Source organism: Conger conger, chromosome 7 (assembly GCF_963514075.1).
Source record: "Conger conger chromosome 7, fConCon1.1, whole genome shotgun sequence".
In the NCBI taxonomy this organism is placed as follows: Eukaryota; Metazoa; Chordata; class Actinopteri; order Anguilliformes; family Congridae; genus Conger; species Conger conger.
This window is the reverse complement of record NC_083766.1, coordinates 32,055,460-32,072,953: the sequence shown is the minus strand read 5'-3', so window position 1 is coordinate 32,072,953 and position 17,494 is coordinate 32,055,460. Positions and strand designations below refer to the sequence as shown.

The 17,494-nt window shown below is 40.6% G+C and overlaps 1 protein-coding gene across 2 annotated transcripts in view; it reads left to right on the top strand.

The window, feature by feature from the left end:
- The first annotated feature begins 534 nt into the window (after positions 1-534).
- Positions 535-17,494, top strand: part of LOC133132771 (membrane-associated phosphatidylinositol transfer protein 3-like) — a 110,384-nt gene continuing 93,424 nt past the window's right edge. For both annotated transcript variants that reach the window (XM_061248474.1, XM_061248473.1), the window contains exon 1: positions 535-822. In XM_061248474.1, the coding sequence (XP_061104458.1) occupies positions 798-822 (25 nt within the window). In that variant the 5' untranslated portion in view covers positions 535-797. The remainder of the gene's footprint in view (positions 823-17,494) is intronic.

Sequence of the window (17,494 nt, the reverse complement as noted above, 5' to 3'; positions counted from 1 at the left end):
TGAAGTTGGGCTTTGATGAATTCACTTTATGTTCAGTGGTTAATGTAGCTGCCTCTCACCTAGGTAAACCCAAGTTCAATTCCGTCCTGTTCCTTACAGAGTTCATTTGCTGGATGTGTACTGAAACAAACTCATGATCTATTATTCAGTGCATGGACCTACAAAGCTTACCAATTAAAAATAAAAAAAGAGAGATATCTTGTCTTGATTTCTCAGAAAATGGTAATTTATATTTGAGTAGAAATGAAAATAAAGATTACTAGTTTAATCAAATCCATGCTTATGATTAGTTGGCTTAATGTCACAATGAATATAACAGTATAGAACGCATGAAAAAACCCACATAATTTCCTTGGCATCGCATGTTCTTACACGAATCAAAAAGAGAAAGATGAGGGGAATCCCAGCGCTACCGCTATACCCCCCTCCCCCATGCACACCACTGGAGGCAGTCAAACACTAGAGCTGGAAAAAAGCGGATCCTATGTAGACAGCACCAGAGGGATGGCAGGTGAGCCCACGGAGGTACTAATGTATAGAGTGCATTTCCAGCCCAGTGCCAGAAGCGGCAGATCCTAGGCATCTCCTACCGCGTATTAGGTCTGCCGAAAAACAAGCTCGCCCGAGTGCCAACTTGCCGGCAGTAGCTGACCCTTAAGGTGCAGACGCGAGGACAGGGAAAAGGGGGGTGGGGGGAGAGGGGCGCAGGAATCGGGACTAAAGACGACTGACTTCCTTGAGAAGAAGACGCGCATGAATAGACTTAAGGCATAATTCGAATAAATACAAAGGACGGGATGGCAAAAGAGACTAAAGGAAAAGGTAAAGTAGACCAATATTTTTAACGGCGAAAATACTCATTGTGTTTTTTGTTTGTTAGGAACTCTATTATACTGCATGTTAACAGGTAGCACGACTATGCGGACAATATACGTACGCACACACTGACACTGTTCTTTGAACAATCTGTTGGAATGCATCGTTTCAGCTGAATTGTGAAGCACTTAAATCGTGTGAATAATTATTAATGGCGAATTTGCATACAATTTGAATGGGCTTTCGATAGCCGAAAACGCACTTTTACTAGCTCATAAATGCCACGAGATAGGTGTATACAACATAGTCTAATGTGTCAGGGTGGAATAAGGTGGTTAACATAGCAGTGCGCATTTCGTGGATTTACAATGAGGTTAGCATTCATACGTTGGCATTTCGTGGCATTTTTTAAACTGGTATTTGTTAACATACATCATCGAATATGTTTCATCTGAGGGAGATGACTGTTATGTTCTAGTTCTGTTATCAGACCAATACAGCAATTCAGTGTCGATCGAAGCGCAGCTTCCACACTTATGTTCGCGCGTAAGCAAAGAACAATTCAGCTTTTGCATTTTCGAACTTGAACTATTTGTAGCCTACACAGACGACCGCGCGACCCTCCCCTATATAGAACACGGACCGGGCTTCAATGCGTCGCAATTAACGCATGTTCTTGCAAGAGCAATTTCCCAATTCCCAAATGTTCTGCATTTCTAAGTTGGAATCAAACATGTCTGTTTCATGCTGCCTGACCAGACTAGGCAGCTGAAATCGGATAGGATTTGTACGTCCTTGGACCACTTCTCTCCTCCGAGAAAATTTGGGTTTTGACTGTGTTCATCCGAAAGCAAGGTCAGGGACGGGGCTGTGATACCAAGCAATATCGCTGTTGAAAATTAAGTCTCTCTCTGCATAAATGCATTTTTCGTGAATGGCATTCGAAATTAAACTGTGCATTGCTCCTGGTGAAGCGCATTCAGGGATCGCTAATCAGCAATATGAGCCTTCAATCCTATCATCTATCGTGCCCACTTTGTTCTGAGGTGACAACAGACGACATATAAATTAATCGTGTCTGATGCTCTTATTGAGCGACAGCTTTCGAGCAGCAATCCCCTTGACACATGCGTTACTGTGACGTCTTGCTGATTGCATTTCAGTTTTTTGTTTTTTTGTTAAACGTTTAGATTTTGATTGTAAGTGTCTTCATGAAGTATTGTTATAAAAATGAAAATTATAGTCAAACCGTTCTTTTGTTTTGGCACAGTTCATAAACGGGGTTCTTTAAAGGCTGTCTAAACCCCACACCTTCCATGGATGCATAGTATAACCTGCACGTGTGTGCGGAGCTATTTGAATATAATTTAGGTGTGAAAAACCGTCATTTCGGCTTTTCTTTTTTTTGTGGTGGTAGTTGGGCTGGGTGAGCTAATGTATGCGACGCGAATGGTTGTTTGTGCCTGTTTAATGTTTCACACACGCTACACTATGCTGCGGTTTATTTAAAACATCGGTCAAATGACATTCTGAACCGTTTTTATGCGGCTGGCCCACTCTGATTAATTCTGCTGTATGGATGAATGCTTCTGCTGTACCATCATAAGACTGTTTACATTACATTGGCTTTAAAGTATTTTATAAAAAAATGATGGTACATGATTACATGAAAGTGACCATAAAACTTTAGCAAATATAAATGGCCTTTCACATTGTTCTTATTGCATTATACATTTCATTTAGTTTTGTATGCTAGCCTGTTTATATGGAAAAGAGATTTGCTAAATAAATAAACACGGCTCTGGGACTATTGAAGGGTTAAAGATTGTGAATCCAGTTCCACACATAGTTCTCAAAAAGCTCCATAGGCTCCTGTTCTTACGAAAATGAGGCACTCTTTCCCACCTGTCGCACTCATCCAAAAAAGGTGCGCTTCTTTTAAAAGGTTAGGGTATAAAACAGTGCCCCCAAAAAACTAGTCATCTAATTTCAGTCATTGAACTCAACTGTATAACCATTAATGAAGCACAGAGGTATGGAAGTCTATTAAAGAGTGCTTCAGTTGGCGTGTTCACTTACAGTAATGACCCCTGAGTGGGCCTGTTCTATCATAAGATCTTACAGCTGAAAAGTTAATAACTACACAAGTACCATAAGGGCCTTGGCTCTGAAAAGAGACAAGTATCTACAGTAGGCCATGGCACTTTCATGCAGCAGATCAACAAATAGATCAGCAATGTAACGCATTTGCTTACATTGAAATTTGGAAATGACAGGAAGACAGAGGGAGGCTTTGGGCACCTCTGCAGCGTATTGCACATCTGGAATAAATGAGTCTCTTCAGCTGGCCACCTGCACTCTCCTCGGATTACCCTCATAACAGCTTGAGGTAGCACAGTACTGGCAGGTGTGTGCTTATCAAGACTTTATGATCTAATATTTGACAAGAATGTGATTTACATTGTTTTATTGACTTTTACTAACCTTTCTGAAAATTACTGCAGCGGCATTTTAAATAAGTGCAATAATCTGAAATGGAAGAAGCGCTCCAGTTGTAACCAGCTTTCAGAGCAGAGGAAACAGACTAAGCAACCTGAATAGTTGAGGATGTTGCTCTAAAAGGGTTGTTTCCTGTCCTCAAATACTGATTTATTTTTGCTTTGGAAGTCAACTTCCTGTTTGGAATACATTACGAAAGACTATTTCTAAACATTATACAACAGTGTGAACTGTTTCATGTCCTTGCTAAAGAGCTGCTACAGCATGATGACAGCTTTTGATCTCCATACTCATAAATATTCATAACCAGACCGGCCTGGAATTTTGATTTGGTTTTTGATTTGGGTTGACTGGCAGATACCAGGAGTCTATGCACGATAGCGATTTGAATCAGGGTAATGGACACACATGAGTGCCCACAGGATGTATCTGAGGTGAGATGTAAACTGAAACTTTGGGCCTTGGTGAAGCTACTCAATTATGAATACAGAAGATCCAATGACATGTGAAACAACAAATGGGAAATATCTGGGGGTGGCTGATCCTGTTAAGGTACTGGATTGGTGCCATGGCCTTATATCAAAGCCAGGTTGTGCCAGTGCTTGGCGGTGGCTGGCAGCCCTGCAGAATGACGCATAGTCACCAGGAGCATCTCCCAGCGATTGAGGCGTTTAAGTGGTGAGCATGACCATGTCTTATCGATCACCTGTGACCCCAGCTAGTCAGTTTGGTCAGCTTTGGCCAGCTTTCTGCTCATGAGAGGACAGCAGTGGCTGGTGGTGACGTTTCCTAGAAGGACATTTGTATATCTCTACATGGGAAGTCCAAAGTGGGAATTCCAGGTGACCAAAAAAAAAGCTCTGTCTGATTTTTCCAGAACAAATGTATGTATGTGTAAAAGGGATGTGATTCCTACACGCATCACCCAATATGGATGTGAATACAAATTAAATTTAAATTAAGGACAGTTTGCAAGAACCTCACATTTATTCCATGCCGTCTCTAGGGATGGTGATAGGTTAAATACTGTAACATTAAGACAGAACTCTTGGCAGGTAAACTACAGCTTTGTCTCTGTGTGTTTATTGGCCCGTTAATTCAGCAGCTATTCTTTATGGTTGTTTTTCTCACTTGCTGCTTGCATTGTGAGTCCCTTGAATCATAAACAGAATAAGCAGGAAGACCCCATCCAAGGTTTTGCTGAATATAAAGGACAGTACCAGTATAATCAGCAAAAAATATGGCCTCTTTGAATGTTGCATCTCTATTGCATGGCATTTTGCTCATGGTGCATTTTTGGGACTCATGTGAAAGTAAAACCCAAACTAGTGTCAGATACACAAAGGATAACTTTCCTTTCAGTGTTCAGTGCAATTCATCCCATGCGGTGAATTGCGCTGAATTAGATGATCAAATTAATTCATACTCTATTTCAACTGGAAGAGCTCTAAGTACATTTTACACTGTACATTTCCGTCTGCAGTAAAAAGACTGTTAAGCACAGTGTGTGGATGGACCGCAGGGTTGATCAGTGTCAGTGAGGCTGGAGACGGCTGCTACACGGGGTGGTGCATCGCTGCTCAGGGAAGGAGGAATTCAGTCAGACAGAAACCTTTGAGTTGCGGTGTGAACAGAATGAGTGCGTATGGCATCGCATGTTCCATACTGATAATGCAGGTTGCAGCACATGGGTAAAGATGGTGCAGAAAAGGGCATTTCCCCTAGTTGAGTGTCTGGATTATTGTACGATGTTTTCTGTGATGTGCATTCAAAATGTTAAATGAGCATCGTTTGTTTAAATGAAGGCCTTTATTTTTACTAAATTATCGCACACCTCGCGGTATCCTCAATTGCTCGTCTTTCCATATTGCATGTTGAGTCATGCATAATTGTGAGTGTTGAATAGAGAGCAGTGGGCTTAGTGGCACTGCATGTCTACCGATGTGTCACTGCCCATTAGTGACGGTTAAAACAGCTTTGGTTACTTCCTGTCTTATGTTTATATCTGGGGGGGAAATAATTACGAAGACATCGCTTGCAAATCTTTTCTATGTGAATTCAGTTTTGTTTATTCTGAAATATTTATATCACGTTACAGCAGGGTGGCATGGATGGTGCAGTGGGTAGCACTGCCGCCTCACAGCAAGGAGGTCCTGGGTTCGAATCCCTGTCGGCCGGGGCCTTTCTGTTCGGAGTTTGCATGTTCTCCCCGTGTTTGCGTGGGTTTCCTCCGGGTACTCCGTTTTCCTCCCACAGTCCAAAGACATGCAGGTTAGTCTGACTGGAGAGTCTAAATTGCCTGTAGGTATGAGCGTGTGAGTGAATGGTGTGTGTGCCCTGCGATGGACTGGCGACCTGTCCAGGGTGTATTCCTGCCTTTCGCCCAATGTATGCTGGGATAGGCTCCAGCCCCCCTGTGACCCTGTTCAGGATAAGCGGGTAAAGATAATGGATGGATGGATGGACGTTACAGCAGTGTTTGGTGGCGACATACTTTTTTAAGGAGAGAAGATAGGGGGAGGCAGAGAGGGTAAGAGATGGAGAAGGTACAGCACAGAAAGTGTCATGGCAGGCTTCAAACCCCACACCACCTGGGCGGATTTGTACATGGCCTGGTGATCCAGCACGCCGCACACACCTGCCCCAGCCTGTTCATGTTGATTTGAGTTTTAACTATTTTATCATTGTCCACAGTCTCTGACTCTTTTCATATTACTGGAGAATATATTTGAAAAGCTAACATAAACATACATGAACATACAAACGCATGCACACACACATTCACACACACAAACACACACACACACACACACACACACACACACATTTTCATTTATCATTCCAGACCACAGTGGCGTGAGTGGCTCCCGGTTATTTGGATCCCAAAGTGACCCAATGAGCTGGAGGAGAGGCTTGGGCAGATTTGGAGAAAAGTTTCATCAATCACTGGAACAGACACTCAAATGTCAAGAGCTGTAAAAAGTGTGATTTCATGAGTTTTATTTGAATTTCATTCAGGTGTAATGAGGATCACTAAGGATGTTTTCCACAAACATAACAGAAAATGATCGGTTATATTTCTGACTGTTAACTTGCCCAGTGCATGCGCTCATGCATTTGTACAGCCTACAAACAATAGCTGTAATAGCTGTAATGTGAGGCTTATTTCCCCTCACTTTATATAAGGACAGACTGGGAATGGCATGAGAACGGGGAAAAAGCCAGGCTTCCTGTTTCTTTCAGGGAATGACCTGAACCATGTCCCAGATCCAGACACAAACACACGCACATACCCACATACACAAATGGACATGTGCATGTAGACACATATGCACACAGATGTACAAGCATGCATGCACGCACACACACACAGACACACAAAAACCGTTCAGAGCCCAGTCTCATAGCACACACACACACACAATGAAGAGTAGAGCCCACTTTCATAGTACACACACACACACACACACACACACACACAATGCAGAGTAGAGCCCAGTCTCATAGTACACACACACACACACACACACACACACAGTGCAGAGCTCAGTCTCAAGGCGAGAACTTGTGTGAAAGTTACATAAGAGCCTGCTGTAGACTACTTTTGTGAATTGGTTTACTGGCACTTTCCTTTCAGTCTCTGAAGCATTACGGCGCAACAATAGTCCAGATCGGCCCCCCTCTCTCTCATGCCACCTGTAAGCACTGAAAGGGATATTTGTAAGAATATCTGATACTGGTTCTGGTGTTTGCAAGAAGCTTGATTCACACAGCTTGGGGAGTTCAGCATTGATGCCAGGTAAGGTCTTGGTTCTGTCAGACTAAAAAGAGAATTAAGGATAGGGCTTCTTGGTGGCTTGTCCAGCCGAGGCACTTGTTGCTAGCAGGGAGGTCGCCTTCCGGATTGATCCTGAATGTTGTGTTGAAGACTGCGACTGTGAGTCTCACTTGGTTTTGCCCAGGGAGGGAGGGTTTTATGGGCGGCATGGATGGCGCCGCGGGTAGCACTGCCGCCTCACAGCAAGGAGGTCCTGGGTTCGAATCCCCGTTGGCCGGGTCCTCTCTGTGCGGAGATTGCATGTTCTCCCCGTGTTTGCGTGGGTTTCCTCCGGGTACTCCGGTTTCCTCCCACAGTCCAAAGACATGCAGGTTAGGCTGATTGGAGAGTCTAAATTGCCTGTAGGTATGAGTGTATGAGTGTATGAGTGTGTGAGTGTGTGAGTGAGTGGTGTGTGTGCCCTGTGATGGACTGGCGACCTGTCCAGGGTGTATTCCTGCCTTTCGCCCAATGTATGCTGGGATAGGCTCCAGCCCCCCTGCGACCCTGATCAGGATAAGCGGGTTAAGATAATGGATGGATGGATGGATGGATGGGAGGGTTTTATATTGTATTGAGTTTGCATTGTATTCATCGCCTGGCTGCACAATAGTGACTTGTCATGGCAGTACACAAGCAAATTAGGCTGAGAATAAGCATTCATGTAAAAATGCTTGAAAGAAAGTTTTTTTCTTGTAGACTTGTAGTCATAAAACTTATCAAACCTGGGGCGTAATTGTTTCGAATTCAAAATTGGTGCAATTGAGCCAACCAGGACCAGAAGGCAGGATTGGCACTTTTTGCCACTTTCTGATTTCACACACTAAGTTCCAATAAACCAGACATGCTCAATAAAAAGAACAGAAAAGTGTTTGAATCCAAAACAATGACATAATTGACCTAGGTCTGACATTCATGTGTGTATCATTTGTGCATAGCTCATTCAGATGAAGTGGTTTGCCATCTCAACATCTTAATTTAATCTGAATGACTAATAAATCCATTAAGCTCTTTTCATAATTAAAATAAAGGAACGTATGCTTAATATGACAAAGCGGAGGACTGAATAGCGTACTTACAGTAAAGTCTGTCAAGAAGTGGTGCAGTTCAGACTTATGGAGGGTCCATTTCTGTATGTCTGAAGGACCTGGTGCTGTGAAAATTGTTTTATAATGACCTAATACTCACCACCACATTTCAACCACCTAGCACATTGTGTAATTATAGAGGAGGGCAGTTGAAGTAAGGGAATATTGGCCAGCTCTTAGCAACCGGGAGCCTGTACTGGAACTTCCGACGTGTCTGCTGAAAGCACTGAGAAGAGCTGCGTCCAAAACCCAGACAATTTATGTCATAAGCGGCAAAATGATTATTTTTGGATGGAAATACACAACAAATTGCAATCTTGTTGAATGGTGTTTTTATTTTTATTTGTTATTTTTATTTAACCTTGAATTAACCAGGTTAGTCTCTTTTCAGCTGAAATGCCTGTTTCGGACAATGACATACACAAAAAATGAGAATGAATACACATAAAATAAAATAAAATAAATAAATAAAATACAGTCCCCTATTGAATTCCAGGTCTTTAACCCTAGATTTAAATGATTTTAAAGTAATGAGGACATGTAATTTATTTGGAATACTGTATATGTACTTAAGGCATGGCTCAGGCAGTAAGAGCAGTCATCTGGCAGTCGGAGGGTTGCTGGTTCAATCCCCCAACCCCCAAATGCTCCTGACGAGCTGGTCGGTGCCTTGCATGGCAGCCAATCGCCGTCGGTGTGTGAGTGTGTGTATGAATGGGTGAATGAGAAGCATCAATTGTACAGCGCTTTGGATAAAGGCGCTATATAAATGCCAACCATTTACCATTTACCAAGTACCCAGAGGCCTTCTCTGATGAAGGAAAAACCTTTCCCTTTATTTTGGACCTGCTCTGTGTTTGGTTGGTTTTCTTTCTGGGGCAACCCTATTCTCAGGAGGCTAAAGGGATGTGATGGAACATTCGGGTTCTGGTGGGCAAACAAGGCTGAGGTGTGTGTGTGTGGGTGTGTGTGTATGTGTGTGTGTGTGCTTGTGTGTGTGAAACAGTATCTGTTTGATTTTCAGATTTTCTTGCCCAAGTCTGGCTGTCTTGTGAGGATCAGTTTTAGCTCATTGTGACATCAGCCAGTGTTTCCAGCATTTCATTTCAACCCTGTGCTGCCTCAAAGTGGTACCTGTGGATCCTGTGTACTACTACAATTGTGTGTGTGTGTGTGTGTGTGTGTGTGTGTGTGCGTGCGCACGTGCGTGAGTGTCTTCATCTTAACCATTTCTACTTATAGTATTCATATATTTATATAAAACAAATAATGACGAAGTGACTTACAAAGAAAAAGTCACATGGCTTGCAGTACTGTATAAAAATATACGTTGTCATCTATCCCTTTAAACTTTCTACTTTAGACTGTGAAACTGTAATGTAGGGTTGGTTCTACATATTTCCCATATTTTTAGTTGTATTTCTTTTGAAGCAGAGAAGCATCATTAAATAGTAAACCAGGACGATAGTGTTCTACTTCACATCATTAAGGGAGCAATTCAATGATTAAAAAGCAATGGAACTGCCCTGGAAATATAGGAGAATATAATGTTCTGTTGTTCTGCAGCACAATTTTATACAGAAGAAAGTGTATAAATTCCAAAGTGCTTGGCAAGAAGACAGATAGTTTGACATGTTCAGCTACTGTATATCATAGACACAAGATACAATATTCAAGTTCACCTCAGAATACTAGAGCATTGACTGTTGTACAATATAATTTTTTGGGACTTTTGCAAATATGAGCCATTGTGGTGGTGCAGTGGATAGCAGTTTCTGGGGCCTTTTGTGTGGCGTGGGTGAATGGTGTGTGTGCCCTGCAATGGATTAGCGGCTCGTCCAGGGTGTATTCCTGCCTGTTGCCCAAAGCATGCAGGATTGGCTCCAGCTGCCTGTGACCCTGACCAAAATATACTGTCTGCATTATATACTCATTTCAACAATTATTCCTAAATATTGTATGTCTGAATGAGAGAGAGTGGATATAATCAGCCACAACTGTGAATTGATACAAGTTCTTGATAAATTCTTCCAGAGAGCTATCACAATTCAGATTCAACCTGTCTCTCTCAGATATATCAAATGCAGTAGGTGTGATACCCTGTTTGCTAACCCTCAAGATAAGGTGTGTAGTCAAGCTTCTGCTGAAGTAAACACTCTGATAGAAAAGATGCTGGCAGTTGTCACCGCTCATTATTCAAAAATGAAGAGAGGCAAACCTATTTCAGAAATCAATCGAAGCAAATTTGCATTACCCATACTGCAGTAGATACTGAAGTTCAAACAAATAGTAAATCAGAATATAAAAGAATATTAATGCAATAATAATAATAATAATCATCATCATCTTCAATTTATCATGCAGAGGAGATACTATTATGTCTCATTAATGTCTTACTCACATCATCTTTTTAAGTAATGTGAATATTTTTTGTATGTTAAATTGTGCAATTAAACACCACTTTGGCTTCTCTACTACATTTGCATTAATTAGTTTGGATTTGTATCTAAACTCCCCCCCCCTGCATTGTGAAGCATTAGCCCTTGCATTCTGGTCAAGCAAGCTGTTCACTGCCTTCTGGAGAGTTTATTTGGAGAGGGGGCAGGTTGGGCCACAGTCTGCCCAGTATGCCATGCAGGAAAGCATTAACGTGATGGCTTCTCTCCCAGCAATACTTGTCTCTGGCTTCTTCGTTGTAACATTTCAGCACATGGCTGAAACATCTTAAAGATGGTTAGATTTGGGAACACCAATTTGTTCCAGACCATTCTAAAATTGTGGAGGTTCTGTAAATTAGTTTCAAGAGTGTCATTTACATGCTTAAAATGCACTTGAGTGTCTCAGCATATTGAGTGGAAGAAAGGTCTGTGGTTTGGAATACAGACGTGGTCTGCCAAGCTACACTGTAGCGTAGTGGTTAAGATACATGACTGGGACCTGCAAGGTGGGTGGTTCGATCCCTGGTGTAGCCACAATAAGATCTGCACAGCTGCTGGGCCCTTGAGCAAGGCTCTTAACCCTGCATTGCTCCAGGGAAGGATTGTCTCCTGCTTATTCTAATCAACTGTACATCGCTCAGGATAAGGGCATCTGCCAAATGCCATTAATGTAATGCAATGTTATGAAATGCATGTACTGTAATCTTCTTTACAATGAAGTTGAAGGCAATAGCATCTGTGTGTCAAATTTGCAATGTAATGAAGTGAGCTAATGCACAATTGTAAAGTTATCCAGCACATTTCTGTGCGTTTTGTGGCATGGGGCACCATTTTAATTAATTTTCATTTTAGGGTTTAAAAAAAATCCCCATTCGATGATGTCCATCTTCAACTGTAAACCAGATACTAAGTTGTAACTATATAAGCTTGCATATAATTATCTTGAAATCTAACGAAATAATTGGACTACAATCTAAATCTGTGCATGTACTATACTGCGTGTTAATCCAATGGCCAAGTTACATTTTGGCTGATGAATTTCACACGAATTTCCTTTCGCATATGTCACAAAACACTTTCCAAAAAAGTGTAACACTTTCAGTGTTAAATCTGGTACATTTTTCCCTGATAGAGAATATTACAATCATTTATATTATTAACCCCACGTTCTGACAGTGAGCGATTTAGTCGACCAGTTGGCAGAAGTTCATTCATTTTCTATGAAGCTGAGTGACAGCCAGCAGCATGAGCAACTGGGCAACTGAGTGACGAAAGTTGTCCAAAAATCGGTTGCCCGTGGCTTAACTTTTCGGTTGCATCGCGTGTCAACATCAAATCAGAGTTCTGTGCTTCCTGTTTTCCCAACCGATGTGACAAAAAATACGCCTTCGATACACAGTGTCATGCTGTTATGTTTCTATTTTAAAATGTACCTGCACGAGACCAGTAAGAGGGAACAACAGTAAGCTCTCGCAGCAGAACAGCACACCTTAGCAACACGTCAAACAAGTCGCTCACTGTGGGAACACGGTGTAAGTGTAAAATGAACTTTGAACAATTGACTGTGGCGAATAATAAGTCACAGTGTATGTGGTTTAAACCGCTTACCCAATAATTTCATGTAATTCTGGGAATAATGATCTGGGAATAATTAGTCTGTGAATAGCCCCAAGGCCAGATTAATGTTTTTGAAATCTCTTCGTCAGCACAATCCATTATCTGCCCTTATTCTCTTGAGTAACTTCTCAATACAATTGTGCTGTAACTGAACAAAATATATCTTATCTATACCATATCTTGCAAGATCTCTATGGAGACCTGACTCAATTGGGGTGGAAAAGGAAACTACATTGAACTGTAAACTGTGCTGCCCCTAGCAATGCAGAGCATGGAGCGCCACCATGTATGAATTTGAGATTAAATTATCTGATGGGATATCTTGCTGTGTTTGGATGTCTTCCTCGCCATCCTGTTTGCAAACATTTTTGCCACAACTAGCATTCAAAGTGAAAACAGCACAGTTGACTTTGAACTTTATGCAGTACAAATGGGGTTCTGCATCATTCAGAAAATGGATGGCTGAGTAGAAACATATTGCAGACTATAAGAAATATTATAGTGTGAGTTTCGCTTTACACTGTGTTCAGTGCAAAATGGATACTTTTATTCAACTCATTGCATTTTTTTTTTGCATTGCTGAGAAAATAGAGAAATTAAAATAAATAATAAATATAAAATTATGGAATGACACACACTCAAAAGTACAGTAGGATGCATATGGCTATTTTTCAGATAAAACCTGATTACCAGGGTGGGTTTCTGATGATTCAAGGATTCTCAAAATTGCATTTAGCTGTGGCACTCAACATAAGTATATAGCACACTTATAATGGTTATATAAGGCATTTTCTATGTTAAAGGGGACCTTCCCAATGATGACTCTGCCGTCACGGTAGAGGATATCATATCTCAAGGGTTTGAAGTGATTGACAGATAGAGAATGCTGGCAGGTAAAAGCAATCTAAATGGAAAGAGCTATGGAAATAGCAACAATAAAAACAGGTCAAGTCATGGCAGTGAAATGGCGTGCATAAACAGCGTGGCACTATACAATACCCATTTGCGACAACTGATTTTTCAATGTATTTTGCATTTTAATTTTAATTTTGGAATAATCAGCCACTCTGTAAAGTGATTAAAATGAGGAATCAGCCCAGAGCAGGGTCCCATTTTCACATGCTGTTTCCCATTTGCTTTCTCATTTAGGACTGAATGAGCCTGCATGACAGGCAGCCTTGAAGGACTGTGGATTTTGTCATTCAATGTCCACTCATAAATAATAATCCTGTGTCCGTCAACCACTGCATATCCATCACGGGAGACGCATCTCCAGCCTCTATGCTGTATGGTGATACACGGACGTGGTCTCGTGTGTGCACCCGTATCGCCTCGTTTCTTGCAGATTGCTCCGTGTTCCTGCGTTCCCCAGGCATCCCGGCGAATGACTCCCGTCGAAAATTCAATCACGTTTTCATTGTCTGCTTCACCCCTGGATTCTTAATTCCCAAACAACGGACCCCAGTCAATCATCTACAGAATTCCCAGACAGATTTCCGATAATGTTCCAATTACCATCTGTCTCCTGCTCTCCTCTCACAGTGAGAAACATTCATTATTTTTCATATTTGGGTCCAATTTTCTTTTTCTTTTTTGGGAGGGCATTAATTACCAAGACTGAATTATGGATATGGATACTACTGCTTTGGTGATAATGATTTAGACTGATATCTAGTAATACCACATACAGTATTGTGTTGTATAAACATAATGACAGCTTTATTTCAATGTTGTGAGCGTACTGCAGGCTATAAGAAATTTTACAAGTGTGAGTTTCACTTTACAATCTGTTCAGTGCAAAACTGACACTTTTATTCAACTCATTGCATTTTTGATCACTTCTACGGCTATAGCCTATCAACTTAGTTATGATGCGTTGTGTCTTCAGAGATGCTCTTCTGGATACCACTGTTCTAATGTGTGGTTATTTGCGTTACTGTCACCTTCCTGTCAGCTTTGATCAGTCTGGCCAATCTCCTCTGACGTCGCTCTTTAAACTGCTACTCACTAGATTTTTTAGTTTTTAGACACTCAAACCACCCTGTCTGGCACCAACAATCATTCCACGGTCAAAGTCACATTGGCTGATTAGATAATTGCATTAATAAGTAGGTGTAATAAAGTAATAAAGTGCTCAGTGAGTGTATAAACATACAGACAGCATCATTTAAATGCTGTGAACAGATAATGCACCATTTATAATCCTCAGATTAAACAGCATCTCTTCATAAAGCACTGCCACTATTTACAAGAATGACATTGTCATGCAAACAAAGCAAGTAATGCTGTTGGATGAAATATCAAATTGTTGTGATAGTATTGGTTAGACAGGAGTAAAGAGATGAGCTGGAGTCCCAAGATTTGGTTGCCAAATAAATGCAACAGCTCTAGTGGCGGCAACTTCACAACACATCGCAAGGCGAAACCCAAAGATTTAAATGAGGCAATCTGGCAACTTTGGTGGCAAAGGAAAGAAACACTTTGAAAAGTTGAATATCTGGTTCAGTCTGGATGATTATTTTTCTTCAGTTTCATTAAATTATCCTCCTAGTGCAATTTTGCAATTATGCATCGTAAATGGCATGATTCAATGTAGTTTTAAACATAAAAATATAATATAGATTAAATCGGGGTACCTAATCGTCTGTGAAAAGGACCAGTGTGGGTGCAGTCTTTTAGTTTTGAACCAGGTCATACTGCTGGGTTTTAACACTTTGTGTATGTTGTATTCATTAAACAATTTTCAAGCTATGCATTTTTGGAGGTTAAGGTAATTAACAATAATTTTGCATCAATATATTTTCCTGTAAAATAAAGGAAGTTATTCTAGAATGGCTATTGAAGGTCAAACATAGCAAGTTCCCAATATAATGAATGTAGAGTGCGCTTCATAACATTTGGGACAATGTTCCTTGATTTGACTCTGGTTTTCCAAACTACCTGCTGTCAAAAATGCCTTATTTCCCAGGCTGCCATTTCTTTGAGGCTACCTTTGCATTATTGCTATAAAGGTTCCTCTGCATTTCCCAAAGCGAATTGTCCCAGGGTATTATTTATGCTATCTAGTCAATCACAGATTTTTCAGTTATCCTGTGTAGTCCCTACCCCACCTCTCTTTGTAGTGAACATGTTCAAGGCAGGCCTCTTCCAGCTGTAAGACATTTGCTTTGTTGTTTAACATTGGTATTACAGAGCGGCTCTCCTTTAAAGCCTGCCACAGTGAATTCAGCCACTCTGTTGAGGGTGGCTATTGAAAACGTGTTCTCTGATCTTTTTTCAAATGCGTTGAGATGTGCTGCCAGTTAACCACATGTTTTTTTGGGTTACGCTCTGTATAGCACTGATGAGATTTCAGATATATACAAAAATATCTCTTTGTTGTTTATCCCTTCTTTGATCTTGCCCTTTGACTATTCAGAACACACAGGTTCTCACTGTGGTAGAGGCCGAGAACCTATATTAACATTACATTAATGGCATTTGGCTGACGCTCTTATCCAGAGCGACGTACAGTTCATTAGACTAAGCAGGAGACAATCCTCCCCTGGAGCAATCCAGGGTTAAGGGCTTTGCTCAAGGGCCCAATGGCTGTGTGAATCTTATTGTGGCTACACCGGGGATCGAACGACCAACCTTGCATGTCCCAGTTACCTCTTAACCGCTACGCTGCAGGCCGCCCTTTTAGCAGAAGGAACTCGATAGAAGCCAGCCGATAGGTATGGTGCTGTCTGTGGTGTCAACAAAAAATGACCTTTGACAGTTTGTTTTTGTCAAAATGCACATAGTCATTGTTTAGTGTATCAACCTTGGAGATTTATTCAGCATACTCCACTATGGTTTTGGATACATAATAGTTGAAAACAACAGGGAATAAGGAGGCAAAGGTAGCCAGAGAAGGCCAACATGTGTTCAGGCAGTCATGTTTTTTAATATGCATTTACTACCAGACTGCTTCTTTGGCTGACTCTCAATAAATCCACAACTGCTACTTTTCTCACCTTTGAAGTGAAGTGAAGTGCCTTTTTACACCCGACTCAAACAAAAAATTAAAACAAGAACTGATTGTCTCTTCTCGCACTTTACATAAATCCACCAGTTTATGCAGATTCCCTTTCTTATTTTGTTATTAATCCTGTAAAAAGCACAGCAATAAATAAATGAATATATAAATAAATAAATACTAAACTCAATTAAACTGCATTGCTGTGCCATGACTTTTACTTTGGGACATCAATCTGGTGAAAACGGCCTCTTAAATGATTGGTCTCACAAATTCCTGTGTATATGTTCCTGGAACTACATTCGTACATTAAAGAAAGCAAAAAGTCAGTTTTCAGTAAAACAAGTGGTATTAGCATCCAGCTGGTCATGCAATGCCTCAGTCAATAATAGCAAAAAAATATAAAATTATAAAAAATGTAATAACAGTATAAATCTCATTAATTATGGTGCATTAACACTGAGAACAAACTGGCAGACATATATGAGCTTTAATGACAGTCATCGAATGGCATATCAGCGCTTACGAAGTCAAAAAGACTAAGGAAACCAGAAAAACATGCCATCACCATTTCATATGCAGATGTGGAATTACAGTGAATTTGTTTGAATATTCTTCTCATTCAAAACCAAAATCCAGTAAAACCAATCGCTCCACATTTAGAAGCTATACTTTTACATGTGTATACACATTTATTTTTCTTCATCTGAACCATTTGATTTAACATTTTCCATGCATATTATGGGAAGCACTGGTTTAATTTAATCCTGGTTATGGCTAAACTTGCCAAACTGTTCCGTTGGAATAAAAACAAATTTACAATCCAATCCAAAGGACAAATATTGACTGAATCTTGGAAATTCTACTGTGCCCAGTTTCATGCTAACTGATGTTATTTTCATTGTTGTATTAAAGTGGATGGCTCATGTTATTGTTCATGTCTAGTCACTATTTCTCACTTTTTGTAGAAATATTCGGATTTAGTTCAGGGCTAAAAATAGTTTTAAGAACCAGAGTCAGTTATGGACAACATAGCCTAGAGAGCTCACCATCATATCTATTTATAATATGTTTTAGGTAATCCTCTTTGTCACTGAATGTGTCCACATAGTCCATGGGATTATTTATAGTAATGAATGCCTGTATTTCATTGAAATATCTATGTAATTTCACATTTGGCAGTTTGACTTCATTGAGAAATTTTTCTTTGGTTTCATTG